The 22068-nt window shown below is 51.5% G+C and overlaps 1 protein-coding gene across 2 annotated transcripts; it reads left to right on the top strand.

Moving 5' to 3' along the window:
* Positions 1-5689: 5689 nt before the first annotated feature.
* Positions 5690-22047, top strand: LOC122373414 (ras association domain-containing protein 4-like). Of its 2 annotated transcripts, none has more exons than XM_043351433.1 (11): positions 5690-5940; positions 10567-10650; positions 10999-11093; positions 11679-11897; positions 12532-12657; positions 13926-14135; positions 14855-15088; positions 15431-15623; positions 16658-16771; positions 17216-17321; positions 19747-22047. In XM_043351433.1, exons 2-11 carry the CDS (start codon positions 10611-10613, stop codon positions 19805-19807), a joined length of 1398 nt encoding a protein of 465 aa, XP_043207368.1. In that variant the 5' UTR covers positions 5690-5940; positions 10567-10610; the 3' UTR covers positions 19808-22047. The 2 variants fall into 2 exon arrangements, with proteins under 2 accessions (XP_043207368.1, XP_043207370.1); XM_043351435.1 differs by having other exon boundaries at positions 5769-5887.
* The last annotated feature ends 21 nt before the right edge of the window (positions 22048-22068 follow it).

Below are 22068 nucleotides of genomic sequence, written 5' to 3' on the forward strand. Positions count from 1 at the left end.
GTCAGTTTGAGTCTGCTTGAGTCGGTTTGAGTCTGTCTGAGTCGTTCTGAGTCTGTCTGAGTCTGCCTGAGTCATTCGGAGTCTGCCTGAGTCGCTCGGAATCGATTTGATTCGGTTTGAGTCCACCTGAGTCGTTCTGAGTCGGTCTGAGTCGATCGGAATCAATTTGAGTCGGTTGAGTCAATCTGAGTCGGTTTGAGTCGGTCTGAGTCGGTTTGAGTCGGTCTGAGTAGTTTGAGTCGTTCTGAGTCGGTCGAGTCAGTTTGAGCCTGCCTGAGTCGGTTTGAGTCTGCCTAAGTCGTTCTGAGTCTGTCTGAGTCTGCCTGAGTCATTCTGAGTCTGCCTGAGTCGCTCGGAATCGTTTTGAGTCCGTTTGAGTCTGCCTGAGTCGTTCTGAATCGGTCTGAGTCGATCGGAATCGATTTGAGTCGGTTTAAGCGGTCTGAGTCAGTTTGAGTCGGTCTGAGTCAGTTTGAGTGGGTCTGAGTCAGTTTGAGTCGGTCGAGTCAGTTTGAGTCTGCCTGAGTCGGTTTGAGTCTGCCTGAGTTGTTCTGAGTCTGTCTGAGTCGATCGGAATCGATAGGAATCTATTATTAGAGTCGGTTGAGTCGTTCTGAGTCGATTGGAATCGATTTGAGTCGATTGAGTCGGTCTGAGTCAGTTTGGGTCGTTCTGAGTCGATCTGAGTCGATCAGAATCTATTTGAGTCGGTTGAGTCGGTCTAAGTCAGTTTGAGTCTGCCTGAGTCGTTCTGAGTCTATCTGAGTCTCAGTTGATACTGATAGCGTGGTACGTTCTCTTACCCAGTGACGTCACAGCATGCTACGGCTTGGCACGGTGGCCCAATACTGCCTAATGCAGGAAACCTTAAAGGAAATAGTTCACTTTTAACATGGGGTTTGGAACTGGAATAGCAGTTTTGTTGCTTGCGCTGAGACTAGCACAAATGAGAAGCTTTTACGGCCCAACGATCACCCTAGACGAAGATATTCCATTTTTCGTTCCGAAAAGAGTGCCTTGCAGAGGAATGCGTGCCTTGCTGAGGAATGCAGTCACGTCATCGTCAGCCAATCAGAATGCTGCTTACAGCCGATGGGTTTGTCCTACGCAATATGATTGGTCAACGCGTAATAAGCTTCCGCGTCAAACATTATTTTATATAGAATATAGTTCTTCTTATACTAAAATATAGAAAAGAATCCTTTTTACAAAAACGTTTTGTTTTAGTTTCTGATCATTTTGAGCATAAAAAAACATAAATCCATAGCAAAATACTAATTTCAGGAAAGTGAACTATTTCCTTTAACCTTGAACGAAAACGCTACCGGTGACGCCAGGGTTACCGATACCGTAGAATCACGTATAACCTTTTTTGTTGTCTTGATTCGTTTAAAAATGAAGATGTTAGAGACGTTTGAAATTTTGCCATTTTTTTAGGCGAAAATGGCAAAACCGCGACTCTGAGTGTGTTCTGAAAAGCTAAACGCTGGACGGGATTAACCCGCCCACTGCCCAGAGGTTTAGGTTTAGGTTTAGGTTTATGTAGTGGGTTAGGTTTAGACACAGTCTATTCAGTACCCACATCATACTGGTTTGGGACAAGATACCTTAAACACTGTGGGGATCAGAAAGCGGCCTCATTTCCAGCACGGTCTGATTCGCTGGCTCATGTCCTCTCGCCCCCAAATCCTGCAACCAAACCTTTATGTAAGCTTCTCTTACAATAACCTGAAGTTATTGCTTTAATATTCGCACTAACTTGCTAATTCTGGTAAATTTCGGACAGGGTTGTGAGCTTACCTGTATGTACCTAACTTGATTATCTTGTCACTACAACTAAGAAAGTTAACTAGCTTTATTTGTTGATAATAATGGCTTTGTCACTTCAAGCACAAGGTAAAAAATCTTCTCAAACTAAGGGTTGGATAATCGCATGGTTGTGCTCACAAATAGCTCAGCTGGCCCTCAACAGCAAAGCCTGACACTCGCGGCGCCCACATGTGACCAACAGTTTGCATGACTCTTTAGTGCCCTGGTTTGCATGTGGCATTCCAAGCTTATTGTAACAAGTGCGTCATCCATGTATTAAAAATAAATTATTTTCCGATCAGTTTGTTTTGGCCAAGTTTTGGCAATTTAAGGTAGAAAACGTTAAAAACGATGCCAATACAAACCTTATTTGTTTATCATGCAAAAATATGTATTCACAAACCTGAATATAATTCGAAATATTGAAATTACATTGTTGTTGTTCTCCTTTTCAATTATGTGACGTCACTAAAAAGGATGCTGATTCTGAAACTAAAAAGAGTAAAATCAGCAGCCTTGTCATACTTCATGTTCAATTGTACATGCCACTCTGCAAAGGTGCTGCACAAAATATGACGTATTTGTCAAATCTCCAAATCCATTTGCTTACGCCTGCTTTTTTGTTCCACCGTCAGCAGCGTTTTTGGCTGTTTGAACACAAATCACGAACAATTCCTTATGCCTCTTTTATATGAAGCAGCGATGCCATTCCTTGGGATTTGTCCCAAGATCTTGGGATTTGAACATTAACATTGGGATCTTGTGATTTGCACTGCATATCTTGGGATCTGGCAGAAGCTGATTTCACTTTGTCTTCTCATGCTGTCGAATGCTTTTCCTTGGTCGATAATAGATTTAGGATGGATTTGCCTCACGGACGGTTAATCAAACATTGAAGTAACGGACGAAGCTTGCGATGTTTCTAGCAGGCATTATCTTACCGAGATCGCAGGATTATTTTTGTACCATTACTGTTATAGGTATAGTAGCAGCTTTCAGTCGCTTTTCGCAACTGGCGCTCATTTGTTTAATTTCCAACTACCGATCAACGGGGATGGGTGGTTTAGCGGCATGATGTTGGGTGGCTATGAAAAGCTTTTACAAATATTATGCCTGAAAAATATTTCAGAAAGCGGCTCCCGCACAAAGCGTTTCATTTTACGGTTTTGCTCTATGGAGGCTTATCCGTTGACCGCGAACCAAAATAAGGGCAATTTGTCTTTGACCTCGGAAAAGTGTCTGGTCACCTGACCTCTGGGCTCTGCTGGACCAAAAATAATCAAACTAGCGTAACCTTGCGACCTTCACAACATTGCTGACGGCTTGTAACTATATAGTCCAGGGGACGAGTTAGGTCCTCGTTTAGACCCCCTCGCCATCGTCGGCTTGAAAATGCATGGGCCCCAGCGGGCACTGGCTTATGCGCAGATTCACAGCATAGGCTTTTCGATTTCGGGATTCACATAAGCTTTTAACCCTCGCCCGCACATGGGGGGGGGGTGGTTGCCACCCCCCCCCCCCCCCCAGGTAGTGTTTCTGCTCTGCACTCGACATTTTAGAGCTAGAAGGCTGATTTTTCGTATAGCTGCTCCTCTATCCTTTCTTGATGTCCACTGAAAATTTCAAGTTTCTGTGATTTTTGGTTTCGGAGATATGACCTTGTTTGTCAGGTCATGTCATGACCCAAATGGCCAATTCTCAACATCTTGCGTTTGCTATGGGCCTTGTGAGCTTTTGACACCTTGATTTTGGCCTTTTTTGCCAGTCTTACCTCCCACCTATCATGGAACATGTTGTTCGACGATGTACAGGTGTCAAGGTCAGGGTCAAGGTCAACCTAGGTCATCTAAGATAATTGCGTTTTAGGCAAGCTGAATTTACTTTTTGTGAATTTTTTTGACTGCATTTTTGGTAAAAGCTTCTCAGATCATGATTTCATGTAATATGGACCGTGGACACATAAACAATCGGTGCACACATCAGTATACACACAGACACACACAGACATACAAACACATATAATTGACCTTGACCTAGCTTGACCTGAAATGACCTCAGCAGCAAAAATCTGGTCGGGTAGTGTGACAAAGAGGTTCTAGCTGGCCTGGCACCAGAAAACGGCATCGTCATCGGTATATGATAAGCAGCGCACTTGATATCCAACGGTGACCCAAAACAGCAACATTTTTTAGTTTGACCTGACCTGGAAGGTCAATGACTGACCTGAGAAGGTAAAACTGGGTATCGTTGGATTCGTCTCTTAGCAAAGAATCTTTTTGGTCTTTACCGCTAAGCTCTATCTCCAACAGGAACGAAATGGCCCGGGGGGGCAACCCCCCCCCCCATGTGCGTTCTAGGATGGGAAAATGGCATGTGCGGGCGAGGGTTAAGAGCTTGTTTTGGAGCCCATATTTCAAAACTCAGTGGTGGAAAACACTTAAAATCAGCCTGACCTCACCTAACCCTAGCTTCTCCAAATGTGTCACGAGAAAAATTTCGAAATAAATCCAAAATGCCACAGACTTCGTTTCCAAGAAGTTCTAACAGATTCGGACTTTGTGTTTTGGGTCCTTGACCCACCATTGACGGTCGACGAATGACCTGACCATAATATCAGATACCACCGGCTTCATGTTGTCTAGGCCAGCATCTTCATTTTTCGTGAATCTCTTATACTCGGTCAGGAACCGATCAGCTGTAGGAGTCCGATCGCCCCCCTCCCCCTCCCCTCCCCCGGTCCCTCCCCGGTACAGGTCTCGCGGGTTTTAGCGGTAGGTTTTGCACCTAGAAAAATGAGTGTACTTCAGGCTATATCTTCGTTGTCTGAAGCTTTTAAGTGTTGAAGATGCTATCGATTTGTTGGGTAACAAACCGGCCATGATCGTGTAAAATGGCTTCATCGTAGATCGATTAGTTTCTGAGATATAACCGGAAATGTAAAAGTGCAAAACCTACCGCTTAATCTCGCTAGAGCCGTACATTAGCTGCTGTAAATACACCAATAAGGACAAGGGTGGACCCGAAGAAGAGAAAGTTGAATACTAAACACACTAATATGTCCAAAATAAGCTATGGATTTACTTGGGGTACTCCTAAGGATATGCGATGGATGAGTAGTCTTGTGATTCGAGACGAGAATCTTGGGAAATTCTGGTCGAGATCTTGGGATGGAGCAAAAATGTGGATGGCATCACTGATATGAAGCTCTTTTATATGGGCCCTGTTTCACCGGTGATAGCAGCACGTTACTATCAAATTGCGCGAGCTGACGTAATGTGATGACGTCATACTGCTGACGTAAGGGGCAATTCTGGCGCACGATTGCCGCAATATTGTTTTACGTCATCAGCTAAATGTTCGAAGTTAATGTCAAAATTTTTCCTAAACCCAACTTCTTTTAAATACATCATATTGAAAAAATATATATCAAAAATATATATACTATCATGACTGCGTAAACTCTTACTTTAAGGCTCATACGTCACTTAATGCCGCCGCCAAGGTCGCGGCAATCGTGCGCCGGAACTACCCATTACGACAACAGTATGGCGTCACGACATGACCAAGGCCCTATATACCAGGGCCCTGTTTCACCGGTGATAGCAGCAAGCTACTATCAAATTGCGCGAGCTGACGTAATGTGATGACGTCATACTGCTGACGTAAGGGACAATTCTGGCGCACGATTGCCGCAATATTGTTTTACGTCATCAGCTAAATGTTCGAAGTTAATGTCAAAATTTTTCCTAAACCCAACTTCTTTTAAATACATCATATTGAAAAAATATATATCAAAAATATATTTACTATCATGACTGCGTAAACTCTTACTTTTAGGCTCATACGTCACTTAATGCCGCCGCCAAGGTCGCGGCAATCGTGCGCCGGAACTACCCATTACGACAACAGTATGGCGTCACGACATGACGTCAGCTCGCGAAACGTGATAGCAGCTTGCTGCTATCACCGGTGAAACAGGGCCGGACATGACGTCAGCTCGCGAAACGTGATAGCAGCTTGCTGCTATCACCGGTGAAACAGGGCCATGAAGCCTAGCTGAACTAGGGCTTTAAGATTGGTAATTATTTTCCATCCCCGTATTTCAATTTCTCGAGAGACCTGCTGCAATTGGTAAGACTATCGCAATGGTAAATTTGGGGATTGGGGTGGATGTTTTTTTCCGGATGAGGGATGAGGAATATTTTTGTCAATTTATTGGCGAATTTGCCCTTTTTCACTCTAGACTCTAAATTGAATATAAACACTCCATATTGTCACAAATCCAGACTGGAAAAATCAATGTATCAGTCTTCATGTCAGGCATAGTGGTTGAATTCCATCAAAATTTATATGCAGCGTTCGGGTTATTTATGTAGGTACGACAGTATTTAAGTGCTCAGGTCAAGGTGGACAAAGAAATTTTGGCTCCATTGGACGGTTTACTTTGATTTAGTTTTAACTTTTTAACAATTTGATCTTTTAAGGTGGAAGGGTCCCACACCCTGCTTAGTGTGTACCTATGTGTGTGTGTGTGTGTGTGCATGTGTGTGGAGGGGGGCCGAGGGGGGTGCTTGGACACCCGGCCCTCCATTTTTTGTGAATGTCTAAAAAAAAAATGGTAGCTCTGAGCACCAACATTTTTTTGTTCACCTTGGGCCTGTTCCAGCGCCTCCAGAGACCAGAAACCTCCAGAAAGCCCTAGAATTATCCAGAGATTGTTCCAGCACCTCCAGAAAGCTCCAGAAAGCTCTCCCCAAAGCTCCAGAAACCTCCAGTAGCCTCCAGCAAAGGTATTCAGCTTGACGATAAGGGTAAAAAACAACGATATGGGTCAGCGTATGTGCAAGATGCCCTTCCCCGGTCAGTTCCTGACCTTGACCCTAGGTGAACTGTTCAAGTTGACCTTTCAAGAGCAAATGATCGTTGATTTGACACGTCTCGATGAGAGAGACACGATGCTGGTTAAAGTAAGCTTGTGCAAGTCTTGTGCCAAAAGTTATTGCAGAAAAAAAAACATTTTCGCAAAACGTGTACCTACCTACCTGTTTTGGCAGTTTGTGCAAAATGTATGCTAAACTGTTGACCTTAGCTCGAAATATGAGGATAGTTACAGAAAGATCATTAAAAGCTATCGAATGTACGTTCCGCGGTACTTTAGCTCTATCCGTTCCTGAGCTATGCACCGCTTTGTTGAAAGCTTCCGAAATAGACGAAATTTGAACTTTGATGGCCTCTGGTCACCTGACCTTTGACCTGACCAAAAAACATGACTGAAGTAATTTCGTTTTTTACGCTCTTTCGAACGTCGCTTACCCCACGTATCGCTACGTGGCCCAGGAGCCTGAGTTAGAGTTGGGTGTTCGACCCCTCAGCAGGATGTGGAAATCCAAGAACCCCAGCGGGGCGTGGGTTAATCTTATATACCATAGGTAGGTACATTCTCTATTGAAACTATCGCTACTCGAAGTATCGCTATCGCTCCCTGGTATGAGAGCCCCTGGCTTTTGAGGGTTAGCCGCCTGGCCGGGGTGCGTATTCGCCAATAGTATTACACGAATCGGCCCACCAACTAGCGACATCTCTAGTGCGACGTCATAGCCAGCCGACGTGACAATCATGCATTGAGGCCAGATTTGAGTTGAGACTTTTTTTAATTGTATATGGCAATTCAACTGACAGTATGTCGTCATAGCCAAGTGGTTAGAGTCTCGGTGTGATAGGCAAAAGGTCGATGGATCGATTCCTGCTTTAGCGGTTCTTTTCTAAGAAGTCGGTTTTAGACACGCATTTTTGGCCCCTAGGCCCTAAGTTCGCACGCCAATATCGTACGCCCAATAAATCTATGACAAGTATTCATCTGATTAAGGAATAAGTTGCAAAAGAACTGCAGTTGCAGTCTGTACCTGAAATACCAATTGTGTTACGGTACTGTCGATACTGTCGATCCCCTGGTGGCAGAAATGTTTAAGTTATAGTTAACCCGCGCGGGGCTGGGGTCTCCAGCCGAACGCGCGGGGCTGGGGGGGGGTAAATTTTACCCCCCCCCCCCCTGTTATCTCCCGAACTAATGGTCCGATTTGGAAAATTCAAACGCCAATCGAAAGCTCTCATCACGAATTACTAAAAACATGTACTTAATTTAAAGTTTGAGGTCAAGGTCAAGGTCAGGTCAAGGGTACAAATTGCAAGTTTCTACAGTAGGTATCGGCCTTGCACCGTAGTTGCCGAAGAATGGAGTCATGGACTGAGACTGATCGCCCAAAACGTGTTCTTAGGCTACCAAGACAATATTCGTTGCATACAATATCATTCAGAGGTCAAGGTCAAGGTCAGGTCAGGTCAGGTCAGGTCAGGTCACCAAAAAACAAAATATAGAAAAGGGCATGTGCGACACATGTTTTATGGGTCATTTTACTCATAGAATTCAATAGGCACACTCAATAAGTGATATGGACCACCTCTGGATGAATTTCAGGTCGAGGTCAGGTCAAGGTCAGGTCAAGTGAGGTCAAATTTTGAAGTTGGTTGTTAAGGCCTAAAAAGGTGTCTATCTGATGCAGTTTTTCACGGCGAATCGAATGGTGCTATTTTTGTTTCCGTACGAGGGCTAGAACTTCCAAAGAAGTCATTTTTCAAAAAATTTGTGTGTCGTGACGTCATAAAATTTTGAATAACTCCCACATTTTTGAACCGATTCTTCTAAATTTTGGTATGTAGGTGCACATAGACCACTTCTCTGACATATATTCCGGTTTTTTCGATAGACTCAAAATTTTGGATTTTATAATGATTTTCCCAAAAAAGTCAGTTTTTTGAAAAAATTTAGGACAAAATCCAAAATTTTCAAAAAACCGAGATAGCCATTTGATAGACAAAGTAAAATTACGTATAACCTTTTTTTTGTTACGTCTTGATTCCTTTAAAAATGAAGATGTTAGCGGCGTTTGAACTTTTGCCGTTTTTGAGGCGAAAATGGCGAACATGACGTCACTAAAACGTCAATTTCTCAAAAATTTTCCGACGGATTTCGCTCAAATTTTCAGGGAACGTGTCAAATTGATGTAAGAAAAGGTACTGAAAGTTTGGCGGCGCTGCGCGCCGCCGTTTTTGAGATATCGCAAAAATTCGCGAGGAGGGTAAAATTTACCCCCCCCCCCAGCCCCGCGCGGGTTAAGGCATAGCTCCTATAGATGACGCCTATGACGGCTGGAAACTGATAATCTCGTCCCCTGATTACGCTAACAGCTATGCCCAACTTTTTTGTGCATGGTGATTCTTACATGAAAATTATCTAATTGCATGCTAACCAGCGTGCGATTTTTAGCTTAGTTTTCGCTACTTTTAGGTACTTTACCTTGCCATGAGTGCCACCTACTTTCAAAAGGTCAGCGCCACTCCTGTCATATCCAGCAGGAGCTGCGTGCTCGGTGCTATCACCCATTGGCAGTGAGAAATATTGATCAATGGTCATCGCCCAGCAGCACCATTTGTCTTTCCATTGGCTACATTCGCATAGTATGCACTATGCATTAGTGATGTCAATTGTCAATCACAGAAAATCAGAACACCGATACCAAACCAAATTCAAACAAAAACCATTGGAAAATACCGAAACCGAACCAATCGGTTGGACTGCAAATATTTCTCTTCTTAGGTATGCAACATATTCATTTGAAGAATGCTTACCTCTGATTTCTTAGGTGCACGCCGTTGCAAATGTATCAAAAAAAACGCACAATGACAGATAACACGAAAATTGATGTCGCCGAGTGGATTCGAACCACCTGCATCCATATCACCATTCCGATACTCCAACCACTGCGCCACGGCGGCAACACGTACGACGGAGTTTAAATGTCGTTAAGTTAAAACTTAGCTTCAATAGACTCCACCAAGGGCGAGGACCGAACGTATGACGCCACGCTGACGTCACTCAAGAGGCACGCTATTGGTCGGGCCGATTCGTGTAATACTATTGGCGAATACGCGGCCGGGGTCGTGAAACCGTGACAACGGTAAGGGCCGGCCAGGCGGCCAACCCTCAAAAGCGAGGGGCCCTCAAACTAGGGAGTGATAGCCATGCTTTCGAGTACCTAGCAATGCTTTTAAGAAAGACTTTACAATTATATGCTGGAAAGATGCGTATAAACGGTTCCTTAGGCATTCCTTAGAAAGTCTGGAATGGATGATCAAGCACTCTACAGAATGCTCAGTCATTCTAAGAATACGCGATTCCACACATTGCCTGTAACATGTACAGTCCTCTGCACACTGCGCGGTAGGTATTCTTTTTTCGACAAAACCTATAATAGCTCAAAGACTATGTTATCAGTCGGTCGGAACTCATTGCACATAGATTCGCCATGCTCCACTCCTTCGATTGGGTGTATCACTGACAAAGTATACGCCTAGTGTTGCAGCAAAATGCAAAAGTTTGTTTTGGGGGCAAATATAAACTTTCGTGTTTCGTTGCCAAACTGGATGGAAAATGTATACCATGATAAGCCCAATCTAAGGTGCGGAGTCTCGCGCGTCTTGCTGTTACGATTTCTGAGTGACAGATAACATAGTATTCGAGTTATTCTCGGTTTTGTCGAAAAAAGAATACCTACCACGCAGTGTGCAGAGGGCTGTACCTATGACAACATGTAAACCTATGTTGAAATTGTTTGTCTTCCGCCTCACGAACACTATAAGACTGTCGAATATAGCAGCGGCGTTTTGCCGGGCATCTACATTGTACTCTGGTCATTGCAGGGGTCGGACGGTGGCGCCTGCATTAATGCTACACACATTTCAAGATGTGGAAGTGCAGAAGGTGCGAGAAACCGGTGTTCTTCGGTAAGTGACGCTTCGTACTGGAATTACGATTAAATTGAATGCGCTGTTCCTTCAGCTCGGCTGTTTTGAACTCTGTTGAAGGTGTTTCGCTCAGAGTGCCTCTGACGTTGCCGCTGTTTGTCTGTGGCACGCCGGCTGAAGGGTGACGCGGCTGGGGCTGATGTTCCGCCGGTACCTACCCACTGCCGCCGGTACCTACCCACTGCCACCGGTCCCTACCCACTGCCACCGGTACCTACCCACTGCCACCGGTACCTACCCACTGCCGCCGGTACCTACCCACTGCCACCGGTACCTACCCACTGCCACCGGTACACGCCGGCTGACCTGGTGTGTTGTGCGCTGCAGCCGAACGGAAGCAGAGCATGGGCTACGACTGGCACCCCGAGTGTCTGCGCTGCGACGAGTGCGGCAAGCGGCTCAACCCGGGCCAGCACGCCGAGGTACGACTGACGGCCGACTCGGTAACTGGGGGGTGCCCGCCGGGCCAGCACGCAGAGGTACGACTGACGACTCGGTAACCGGGGGGTGGCCGCCGTCCCAGAGGTACGACTGACGACTCGGTAACCGGGGGGTGGCCGCCGTCCCAGAGGTACGACTGACGACTCGGTAACCGGGGGGGGGGGGGTGCCCGCCGTCCCAGAGGTACGACTGACGACTCGGTAACCGGGGGGGTGCCCGCCGTCCCAGAGGTACGACTGACGACTCGGTAACCGGGGGGGTGCCCGCCGTCCCACCCTGCTGGCCGTATCGGCTCCTCCCACCCGGGCTGGGGCGGCACCGTCTCACCAGCTGGTCCCAACACTGCCGAATCGGCTTCGACGCCAACATATTCAGACTCACAGCGGCTCATGTGGTGTACCCTTCTCTTTTCATTAGCTCCTATTAAAGCTTCATGCAAAGGAACATTGACTGTCTGAGCAGCGTTAGGTGTTGGGTGTTGTTTGTCCCGGCTGGGCTGTGGAGTGTGGCGTGCTGTCACGTGCGGCGCCGCCGCTGGGCGCTGACGGTGGCCGCGCCTCCGGCAGCACAAGGGCAGCCCGTACTGCCACGTGCCCTGTTACGGCGCGCTGTTCGGGCCGCACCTGTTCGGCCACGGCACGCACGTGGAGGCGCACGTCAGCTTCGGGCGGCGCGACTCTGCGCCGGAGAGTCCGCGGCAGCCGGACCAGGAGCTGCTGGCGCGCCAGCTGAGGGCCTACAACCAGTACCACGAGAGCAGCCGCACCCAGATACACAGCCGGGAGGTGAGACCGGACCCAGATCCACAGCCGGGAGGTGAGACCGCGGGCCAGATCCACAGCCGGACCCAGATCCACAGCCGGTAGGTGAGACCGGACCCAGATACACAGCCGGGAGGTGAGACCGCGGGCCAGATCCACAGCCGGACCCAGATCCACAGCCGGGAGGTGAGACCGCGGGCCAGATCCACAGCCGGACCCAGATCCACAGCCGGGAGGTGAGACCGGACCCAGATACACAACCGGCAGGTGAGACCGGACCCAGATCCACAGCCGGCAGGTGAGACCGGACCCAGATCCACAGCCGGGAGGTGAGACCCGGGACCCAGATCCACACAGTGTACAGCCGGCCGGCCGGTATACACTGTACAGCCGGCCGGCCGGTATACACTGTACAGCCGTCCGGCCGGTATACCCTGTACAGCCGGCCGGTATGCACTGTACAGCCGGCCGGCCGGTATACCCTGTACAGCCGGCCGGTATACACTGCACAGCCCGCCGGCCGGTATACACTGTACAGCCGGCCGGTATGCACTGTACAGCCGGCCGGTATACACTGTACAGCCGGCCGGCCGGTCCGGTATCATCCCTGCGGTGTCGTTGTCATTGACTCCCTCCCCCCCCCCCGCCCCCTCTGCAGCGTAACGGGCGTCTCATACTGGACGGCGTGCTCAAACTGTACTGGGGGGTCAACAAACTACTCCAGTTCAAAGAGGACGACGACCAACGACCCATCGTCCGAAAACGCCATTCCCAGTGGATACAGGTGGGACTCGGTGATACTGCGGGACTCCGACACTGGATAATGTGGGATTCTAACACTGAATACCGGTGGGACTCTGTGATACTGTGGGACTCTAACACTGGATACTGTGGGACTCTGTGATACTGTGGGACTCCGACATTGGATAATGTGGGACTCTGTGAGTGGATACTGGTGGGCCAATGGCCCAATGCTCAGTGGGCGGGTGCTGGGTCGGGTGCGTATTATTTAGGCCAGGGTTCATAATGTCCAGGGCACGATGTGTCCAGTGCTCAAAATGGCCAGTGCCTTGAATTGGCCAGTGCTCATATTGTCCAGGATTACATAGTCCAAATATGGCCAACTGGCTGCAGATGGGGTAAATTCAAAGAGGCCAGGGTTCATAATGTCCAGGGCACGATGTGTCCAGTGTTCGAAATGGCCAGGGCTCATAATGTCCAGAGCACGATGTGTCCAGTGTTAGAAATGGCCAGGGTTCATAATGTCCAGGGCACGATGTGTCCAGTGCTCAAAATGGCCAGTGCGTTGAATGGGCCAGAGTTCATGGTGTCCAGGGATTACATAGTCAACCCAACCAAACCTAACCTAACCTAACCTAAGGTAATGCTGTTTGCCTACCGGGGATAAGGAAATAGTTTCTCGCATGAATAGATTGCAAGCAATAGTAAATCAAATATTTTTAGGTTAAGCGGTTATGTATCTGGCTTCAGGCCGAAGCCTGAAGCCAGATACATAACCACTTAACCTAAAAATATTTGATTTACTATTGCCTGTAATCTCTCCTAACTCCTAAGGCATTGCCTTTGGCACTGCACTGCTTCGCATTGAGCTGGTTCCGTGTTTTTTTTTTTACATAATGACGTCACTTTCAGTGGCTATGTAGGTAATCCCTGGACATTATGAACTCTGGCCCATTCAAGGCACTGGCCATTTTGAGCACTGGACACATCGTGCCCTGGACATTATGAACCCTGGCCATTTCTAACACTGGACACATCGTGCCCTGGACATTATGAACCCTGGCCATTTCCAACACTGGACACATCGTGCCCTTGACATTATGAACCCTGGCCTCTTTGAATATACCCTATTTGCAGCCAGTTGGCCGCATTTGGACCGTGCAATCCCTGGACATGATTAACTCTGGCCCATTCAAGGCACTGGCAATTTCGACACTGGGCATATCGTACCCTGGACATTATGAATCCTGGCCAGGATGAATGCTCCCCGCTGGGTCTGACCCGCCCCCCCCCCCCGTCACCCTGTCTCAGCCGACGCGCAGTGAGGCGGTGGACTCGGGCTCGGACTCGGAGTCGGGCTCCCGGCCGGCCACGCCAGCGCCGTCGCCGGCGCGCGGCCCGCCGCGCAGCCAGAGCGTCACGCCGCACGCGCTCAGTCAGCTGACGTATCCGCGAGTGGACACCGACTCGGGACACGGCACGCAGACGCAGACGGAGACGGACGCCGAGACGGGCGCCGAGGTACGGGCCGACCGCGCGGCGGCACAGACCCGCACAGAGCCACACAGAGATCCACACAGACCCACACAGACCCAGACACAGAGTACAGACCCACATAGACCGGCACAGACCCTCACAGACCGGCACAGACCCGCACAGAGCCACACACAGAGTACAGACCCACACAGACCCACACAGACCGGCACAGACCCGCACAGAGCCACACAGAGATCCACACAGACCCACACAGACCCAGACACAGAGTACAGACCCACATAGATCGGCACAGACCCTCACAGACCCACACAGACTGGCACAAACCCAGACACAGAGTACAGACCCACACAGACCCACACAAACCGGCACAGACCCTCACAGACCCACACAGACCCTCACAGACCCACACAGACCCTCACAGACCCACACAGACCCACACAGACCCTCACAGACCCACACAGACCCCGACATAGAGTACAGACCCACACCAAACCCCTACAGACCCTCGCATGACCTGTATGGACCCTGTGTGACCTCTGTGTGACCTCTCTCTGACCTCTGTGTGACCTCTCTCTGACCTCTGTGTGACCTCTCTCTGACCTCTGTGTGACCTCTATCTGACCTCTGTGTGACCTCCCTGTGACCTCTGTGTGAGCTCAATCTGACCGTGACCTCTGTGTGACCTCTGTATGACCCCCCTCTGACCTCTGTGTGACCTGTGACCCCCCTCTGACCGCTGTCAGGTGGAGGTGAACGGCCACCGCGCCGCCGAGGAGGGCGTCGAGAAGGGTCAGCTCGAGTCGGCAGAGGTGGAGAACTCGGACAAGGAGCCGCCGCCGCCGCCGCCCGGCCCGCCGCCGCGGGTCGACTCCTCGCCCACCGACGAGTCGACCACGGAGCCGCCGCTCCGCGCTCCGGCCAAATCGCGCGTCATCCGCCGCCGGCCCGGACGGCGCATGAACAAGGCCAAGGTCAAGGTGAGGTCGTGTCGGGGTCACTCTGGGAACCAGCCGGCCGGGGTGAAGGCGGCTGGTGGCCGGCGCTCGGGAGCTGTGAGCCGTCCCGCACTGTGCCAGGGTCGGTGGGTGGTGTATGGGTGTCAGATTAGTGCCCGGCTCGGCCGGTCTGTCGGCTGCCTGTTTGGGGCGGGAGGCGGCCGGAGCTCAGTGTGGGCGCCGCTCCAGTCGGGGCGGCGGGGACACGGGCAGAGTGGTGGGACACTGACTGCGACCGGACGGCGCCTCCCTACCCTACCCCCCGCGTGTGTCGCCCTGTGGTGGCCGCTGTCCGCCGTGTGCTGATCGCCGCCTGTGCCGCAGCGGCGCTGCTCCATCAACGGACACTACTACAACCGGGAGACGTCTGTGTTCACGCCGCCGCACGGCTCGGCCCTCTCGGTCTGGGTCACCTCGCTGGTCACCTGCCGGGAGATGATCGACATGGTGCTCGACAAGTACCGCGTCGAGGACCGCGCCGACAACTTCGCCCTCTACATCGTCTGGGACTCGGGAGGTGCGCCGCCAGGGCAGGGCACGGGCCGGGGGGAAGGGGGCCGGGTCGGGAGGCGGGGGATCGCCCTGATGTCGGCTGGTGTCGGCTGTCGGCGGCCGACATCCGCCGCCCGGGCTGCGGTCGTGGCTCGTGGGTGCGACCCAACTTATACAGGGTGTCCGGAAATTATTGGCCCCTCCATCAGTTCGCCGCCATAATAAATAAACAAAGAGCCCCCGGGTCATGGTTTATTTACCGATTTATCTCCTGCCCTGTCCTACCCATTCCCTCATCCGCTTTGGTATTCCATAGACCAAGATGTCCAGAGTATCCGCGCTGATGCTGAGCCACACCCTTCACAGGTTCCTCTAAAGTCCGTTTCCTCTGGGACTGCTGGTACAATCTTGCTGAGCTCCTCCTTCATGATTTCCCATTGGTTTTCGATCGGGATTAGGACAGAGGATTCGACTGAGGACAGAGGATTTTGACTTTCTACTTCATTTCAGTCTTTACCATAAGTTCAGCGCGATGATGCTTTGTCAAATAGTTTCTTTCGTCATAGTAGACACCACGTTCAGGTGCGAGTTACGTCTGAAACAGACTCTTTCCGCAGTCAGGAAATCGCATGCGAGATCCTTTTCAAATACATGGAAGCACGCTCGCATCAATCGCATGCACCTCCCGCAAGCGATTGATGCGAGAAGAATTATAATGTATTTGAATAGGCTCTCGCATGCGATTTCCTGAACGCGGAAAGAGTCTGTTTCAGCCTTTACTTCTGCCAAACACTGGCCCCTGGCGCCTCGCAAGTGTCAAGGTCAAGTGACCGGGTTAGGTGACCGGGTTAGGTCATGTGACTAACGGACAGCTGTGGATAGCCTGAGGCACGGTCTTAGCAAATTTCCAACAGTTATTACAGCGCACGGTGATATTATAGCTGGATGAACAAGGGACAAATAATTTCCGGACACCCTGTAGTGCTGTGACGTGCGCGCTGACCGGCGCGCTGACCTGCGCTGACCTGCGCGCTGACCTTGTGCGCCGTGTGCGGCCAGAGCGGCGCCGACTGCGCAGCGACGAGTACCCGCTGCTGACGCGGATAGCCAGCGGACCGTCCGAGGCGGCCGCCCGGCTCTTCGTCATGGACCGCGAGACCACGGCCGAAATCAGTGAGTGGACCCCGGGACCCCCCCCCCCCCACCACCACCACCACCACAACCACAACCACCACCACCTGTAGAAAAAAAAAACTTTAACTGTACATCTGGCTGCCTAACTGTATATCTGTCTAAATGTGTATCTGTCTTACTGTATCTGTCTGACTGTATAGCTGACTGTGTATCTGCCTGTCTGACTGTATATCTGACTGTGTAATGTATATCTGACTGTGTATCTACCTGTCTGACTGTATATCTGACTGTGTATCTGCCTGTCTGACTGTATATCTGACTGTGTATCTACCTGTCTGACTGTATATCTGACTGTGTATCTACCTGTCTGACTGTATCTGACTGTGTATCTGGCCGTCTGACTGTATATCTCATATCTGACTGTGTATCTGACTGTGTATCTGACCGTCTGACTGTGTATCTGACTGTGTATCTGACCGCCAGGGAGCGACGTGGCCCAGTATATAAACCTGACGGACGTCGAGTGTACGGCCATTCTACAGAAGTACCGCGAGGAGGAGGAGCGGCACATCCAGCACATCAAGGACAAGTGAGTCACCGGGCGGGGAGGGAGCGGCACATCCAAAACCCTTACTTTAGAATCATTACACTTCATTTTCACACAGTATTATCCCAACACACTGATAAGTAAATAGCTGAATTTGGAGCGAAATTGGATCATTTTTTGTCGTTACACGTCACAGGTGCACGTCAAAGAAATGACCAAAAAGCTCTAAAACTTTGATTGTGCGCATGCAGCAAGAAATCAGCGAAGAATTCAGGAGAATTAAGCTTTGTAGCAGTGCGCCACTGTTCTTCAAGGCCTGAGGACGTGCTTGAAATGCTGTCCACATCTGTTCAGGCAGTAGTGAATGCATTATTGCTGCGTTTTGGCCATATGTTTCCATACAGATTTTCCATGATTCGTACCCGGCCTTGCTATAGACAAGCTTGACTGAGAATTCGATCACCGTTGAGCATTACGGTATTTGTGGATACGTATTTTGCTTCCATATGCTTTTTATGCGTATCGCAATTTATCGTTCGGGTCAAATATAGGCGCTTACCCCCGTGGTGTGGAAAATGTCTTGATTCGGCGTTGAAATCGTACGCTCTTTTTGACGTGCCACCATTGCTGCTAACACAACGGATTCACCTGGAACGTTGTCCACTCACTTCTCATTGCATTGTGAAAGGAAATATCTCACTTACAACATGGAGTTTTGAACTGGAATGGCAGTTTTGTAGCTTGAGCTGAGACTAATTAGCACGAATCAGGAGCTTTTACGCCCCAACGATCACCTTAGGCAAAGATATTTCATTTCTCGTTCTGAAAAGAGTGCCTCGTAGAGGAATGTGGTGCCTTGTAGAAGAATACCAAGAACACAGCCACCTGTCGCAGAGGCTAAGCTCAGCCAATCAGCGTGCAGCTGCTTTTGAACGTCGCAATGTGATTGGTCAACGCGTAATAAGCTTCCGTGCCACCACTATTTAGCCTCTTCCATAATGGATGATCACTTCGAGACATCGTACAAAATTAAGACGAGTTGAATAAAAATTTTAAATTTCATTTAATATTCTTTGGGTAAGCTTTACGGTACCTACATGCCTTATAACTTGGCAATTACTTGCCGATCGTGCTGAATCTTGGATTATATCGGTCGACAGGCAGTACATTCTCATGCGTATTGCATACTGGTTGAGGCGCTGCTTTCAATGGTTATGCATAATGGTTGGCGTGCGCACGTGCACCGGCCGCTTCCAGCTGTCGAGAACGGCTGGGCCGATCGTCCTGAATCTTGATACCCCGTTAGAGACCAGTTAGTAGGGTGTTCCACACAGTGTCCGTCCGACACTCTCGACTTGTGCACGTGCAGGGGCTCACTCCAGCGCTCGCTCGTTTTTCGCGCCCAGAGGCTGGTAATTGGTTGGTTTGTTGCCTTTCTGATATCACTGGACATGAACCATAACGGTAAATGAACTGAACAGCACCTGCCATCAGCTGTGATTGTCGTCACTGGCGTGGCGACAGGAGCCGTGTGATCACTGAGCGATATTGGTCGTGTGATCACTGAGCGATATTGACCGGGTGATCACTGAGCGATATTGACCGTGTGATCACTGAGCGATATTGGTCGTGTGATCACTGAGCGATATTGGTCGTGTGATCACTGAGCGATATTGGTCGTGTGATCACTGAGCGATATTGGCCGTGTGATCACTGAGCGATATTGACCGTGTGATCACTGAGCGATATTGACCGTGTGATCACTGAGCGATATTGGTCGTGTGATCACTGAGCGATATTGGCCGTGTGATCACTGAGCGATATTGACCGTGTGATCACTGAGCGACAGGAGCCGTGTGATTACTGAGCGATATTGACCGTGTGATCACTGAGCGATATTGGTCGTGTGATCACTGAGCGACTGGGCCGTGTGATCACTGAGCGATATTGACCGTGTGATCACTGAGCGATATTGGTCGTTTGATCACTGAGCGATATTGGTCGTGTGATCACTGAGCGATATTGGCCGTGTGATCACTGAGCGATATTGACCGTGTGATCACTGAGCGACAGGAGCCGTGTGATCACTGAGCGATATTGACCGTGTGATCACTGAGCGATATTGGTCGTGTGATCACTGAGCGACTGGGCCGTGTGATCACTGAGCGATATTGGTCGTGTGATCACTGAGCGATATTGGTCGTGTGATCACTGAGCGATATTGGTCGTGTGATCACTGAGCGACTGGGCCGTGTGATCACTGAGCGACTGGGCCGAGTGATCACTGAGCGATATTGGTCGTGTGGTCATTGAGCGTTATTGGCCGTGTGATCACCGAGCGACTGGGCCGTGTGATCGCTGAGCGATATTGACCGTGTCATCACTGAATGGTCCCGCGGTCGCGGCCTCCCTCATTGTTAGCCAGACGCGTTCTACTCAATGTCAGCGACCGTGTCTGCGCCCACAGGTTCGCCGAGATGAGAGAGCGCATCAAAGCCAGGATGCGCGATCTCAAGGTCCAGCTGTGAGCTGTCCGTCAGCAGCTTTGGCGGCGGCAGTGGCGGGGCTGCCGCCGGCGCGGCCTCTGCGCTCTCTGTAAGGATGGACCGCCGTGGCCGGGGCAGCGGCGGGCCGGCAGGACACGGCCCGCTGCGCCCTGCCAGAAGCCGCGGCCGCCGCCGCCGCCGCTCAGCCACATTGCACGTGCCATGTCCTTCTGAGCAGCGTCTCAGCCGACTGGGTGAGTATTTCCGCTATGCACACGTGGCTTCCTTTGTTGCGGGCTTCCGTTCAGCGGCAGCCGGCCGGCAGTCGGCGGCGGCTGGCGACTGGTGCGAGTCGACAGGTGCTGTGAGTCGGTGGGTTGAGGCGGCCGGCGGCGGCCCGTCTCAGCTGTATCTTGCCGGGTGCGCTGGGCTGGGCGGGGACGGGCGCGCCGTGGCGCCGGCAGGCTCGGAGGGGGTGCCGCCGCTGCTCCGTGAATGTCACACGGGTCTGCGCGGCCACAGACTGACTTATCCCCGTGGTGCTATGGAACAGACTGTTCTGAGGGCGAGTACGGCAATATCTGCCGCGCTTCAGACGCTGTTCTCCGAACTGTGGGATCTGAGTGGAGTGTCTGGACGCTGCTAGGCTAGCTAATACCGGCGGGCGGGGGGAGTCTCCGAACTGTGGGATCTGAGTGCAGTGTCTCACGCTGCTAGGCTAGCTGATACCGGCGGGGAGTCTGAGGGGTCTCCGAACTGTGGGATCTGAGTTCAGTGTCTCACGCTGCCACGGTGAGGTACCGGTACCGGCTGCAGTGGCTGATGCCGGCTGGTGGGGAGGCGGAGGCGGCCCGGCCGGCCGGCCGGGTCCGTGGTCTCGGTGTATGCTCTGGTCTCGGTGTCCGTTCTCGGTGTCAGCTCCACCAGGGGCCGCGCTGTGGGCAGCGCAGCGGGCCGGCCGTGCCCGATATAGGTGCGTTTACACTTTACCAGTGTGTTGTCGGGTGAGCTGCGCGGCGTCTATGTAATCTCCGCGGTTGGCTGGCGGGCGCCTGTTCCGCCCAGCGGCAACCGTGACTCTCCTACCCTGAATCTGCACAGTGTCTTACATTGTGACCGTGCCATGTGATTGCAGGTTTTTATTATCGTATCATGTCAACCGTGCCGGCTTTTTATAACTCTGTTGTGTGATATTGCCATTGTGGTCAGTTTTTCTGCTTGTATTGGCAGTCGCTGGATATATGGGCAGTCGCTGCACATTTGTCGGATTCTGCCGCCGTGACGCTGTCGCTGGGGACCGTGACTCTGGTCCGGGGACCGTGTCTCGGTGGTCCGGGGACCGTGTCTCGGTGGTCCGGTGACCGTGTCTCGGTGGTCCGGGGACCGTGTCTCGGTGGTCCGGTGACCGTGTCTCGGTGGTCCGGGGACCGTGTCTCGGTGGTCCGGGGACTGTGTCTCGGTGGCCCGCGGACCGTGTCTCGGTGGTCCGGGGACCGTGTCTCGGTGGTCCGGGGACTGTGTCTCGGTGGCCCGGGGACCGTGTCTCGGTGGTCCGGGGACCGTGTCTCGGTGGTCCGGGGACTGTGTCTCGGTGGCCCGGTGACTCGGTCTGTGTGCCGGTCCGGTCCGGACCGCTGTGATCCGGTGACTCGGTCCGCTGTGGCCCGGTGACTCGGTCTGTGTGCCGGTCCGGTCCGGACCGCTGTGGTCCGGTGACTCGGTCCGCTGTGGTCCGGTGACTCGGTCCGCTGTGGTCCGGTGACTCGGTCCGCTGTGGTCCGGTGACTCGGTCCGCTGTGGTCCGGTGACTCGGTCCGCTGTGGTCCGGTGACTCGGTCCGCTGTGGTCCGGTGACTCGGACCGCTGTGATCGGGTGACTCGGACCGCTGTGGTCCGGTGACTCGGTCCGCTGTGGTCCGGTGACTCGGTCCGCTGTGGTCCGGTGACTCGGTCCGCTGTGGTCCGGTGACGCGGTCCGCTGTGGTCCGGTGACTCGGACCGCTGTGGTCTGGTGACTCGGTCCGCCGTGGTCCGGTGACTCGGTCCGCAGTCGGGTCGGGTCGGGGCCGTATTGTGGCACAATGCCGTGATACACAGACGCGTCTGGCCCGCCGGGCCGCCGGGCCGCCGGGCTGGACGCGCCCGCTGCCCGCCTGCACACCGCTCTGGCCATATCTGTGTATGCGTGAGTGACATGATGCCTTTTACGGTCGCGATACGCAATTATCATCTACTGACAATTCACCAAGGTCTGCCTGAATATATACTGCGCAAAGAACGTCTCCAGTGTTGGTTTTGCTCGC

The sequence above is a fragment of the Amphibalanus amphitrite genome, unplaced genomic scaffold (assembly GCF_019059575.1).
Source record: "Amphibalanus amphitrite isolate SeventyFive unplaced genomic scaffold, NRLGWU_Aamphi_draft 001491F_arrow, whole genome shotgun sequence".
Taxonomy (NCBI): Eukaryota; Metazoa; Arthropoda; class Thecostraca; order Balanomorpha; family Balanidae; genus Amphibalanus; species Amphibalanus amphitrite.

What these genes read in the sequence shown, in the direction of transcription:
- LOC122373414 (XM_043351433.1), top strand. Translation starts at nt 10,611, where the DNA reads ATGTGGAAGTGCAGAAGGTGCGAGAAACCGGTGTTCTTCG. An exon ending in ACGCCGAGACGGGCGCCGAG is followed by an intron (nt 14,136 to 14,854) that starts GTACGGGCCGAC and finishes GACCGCTGTCAG; the next exon opens with GTGGAGGTGAACGGCCACCG. An exon ending in CGAGACCACGGCCGAAATCA is followed by an intron (nt 16,772 to 17,215) that starts GTGAGTGGACCC and finishes TCTGACCGCCAG; the next exon opens with GGAGCGACGTGGCCCAGTAT.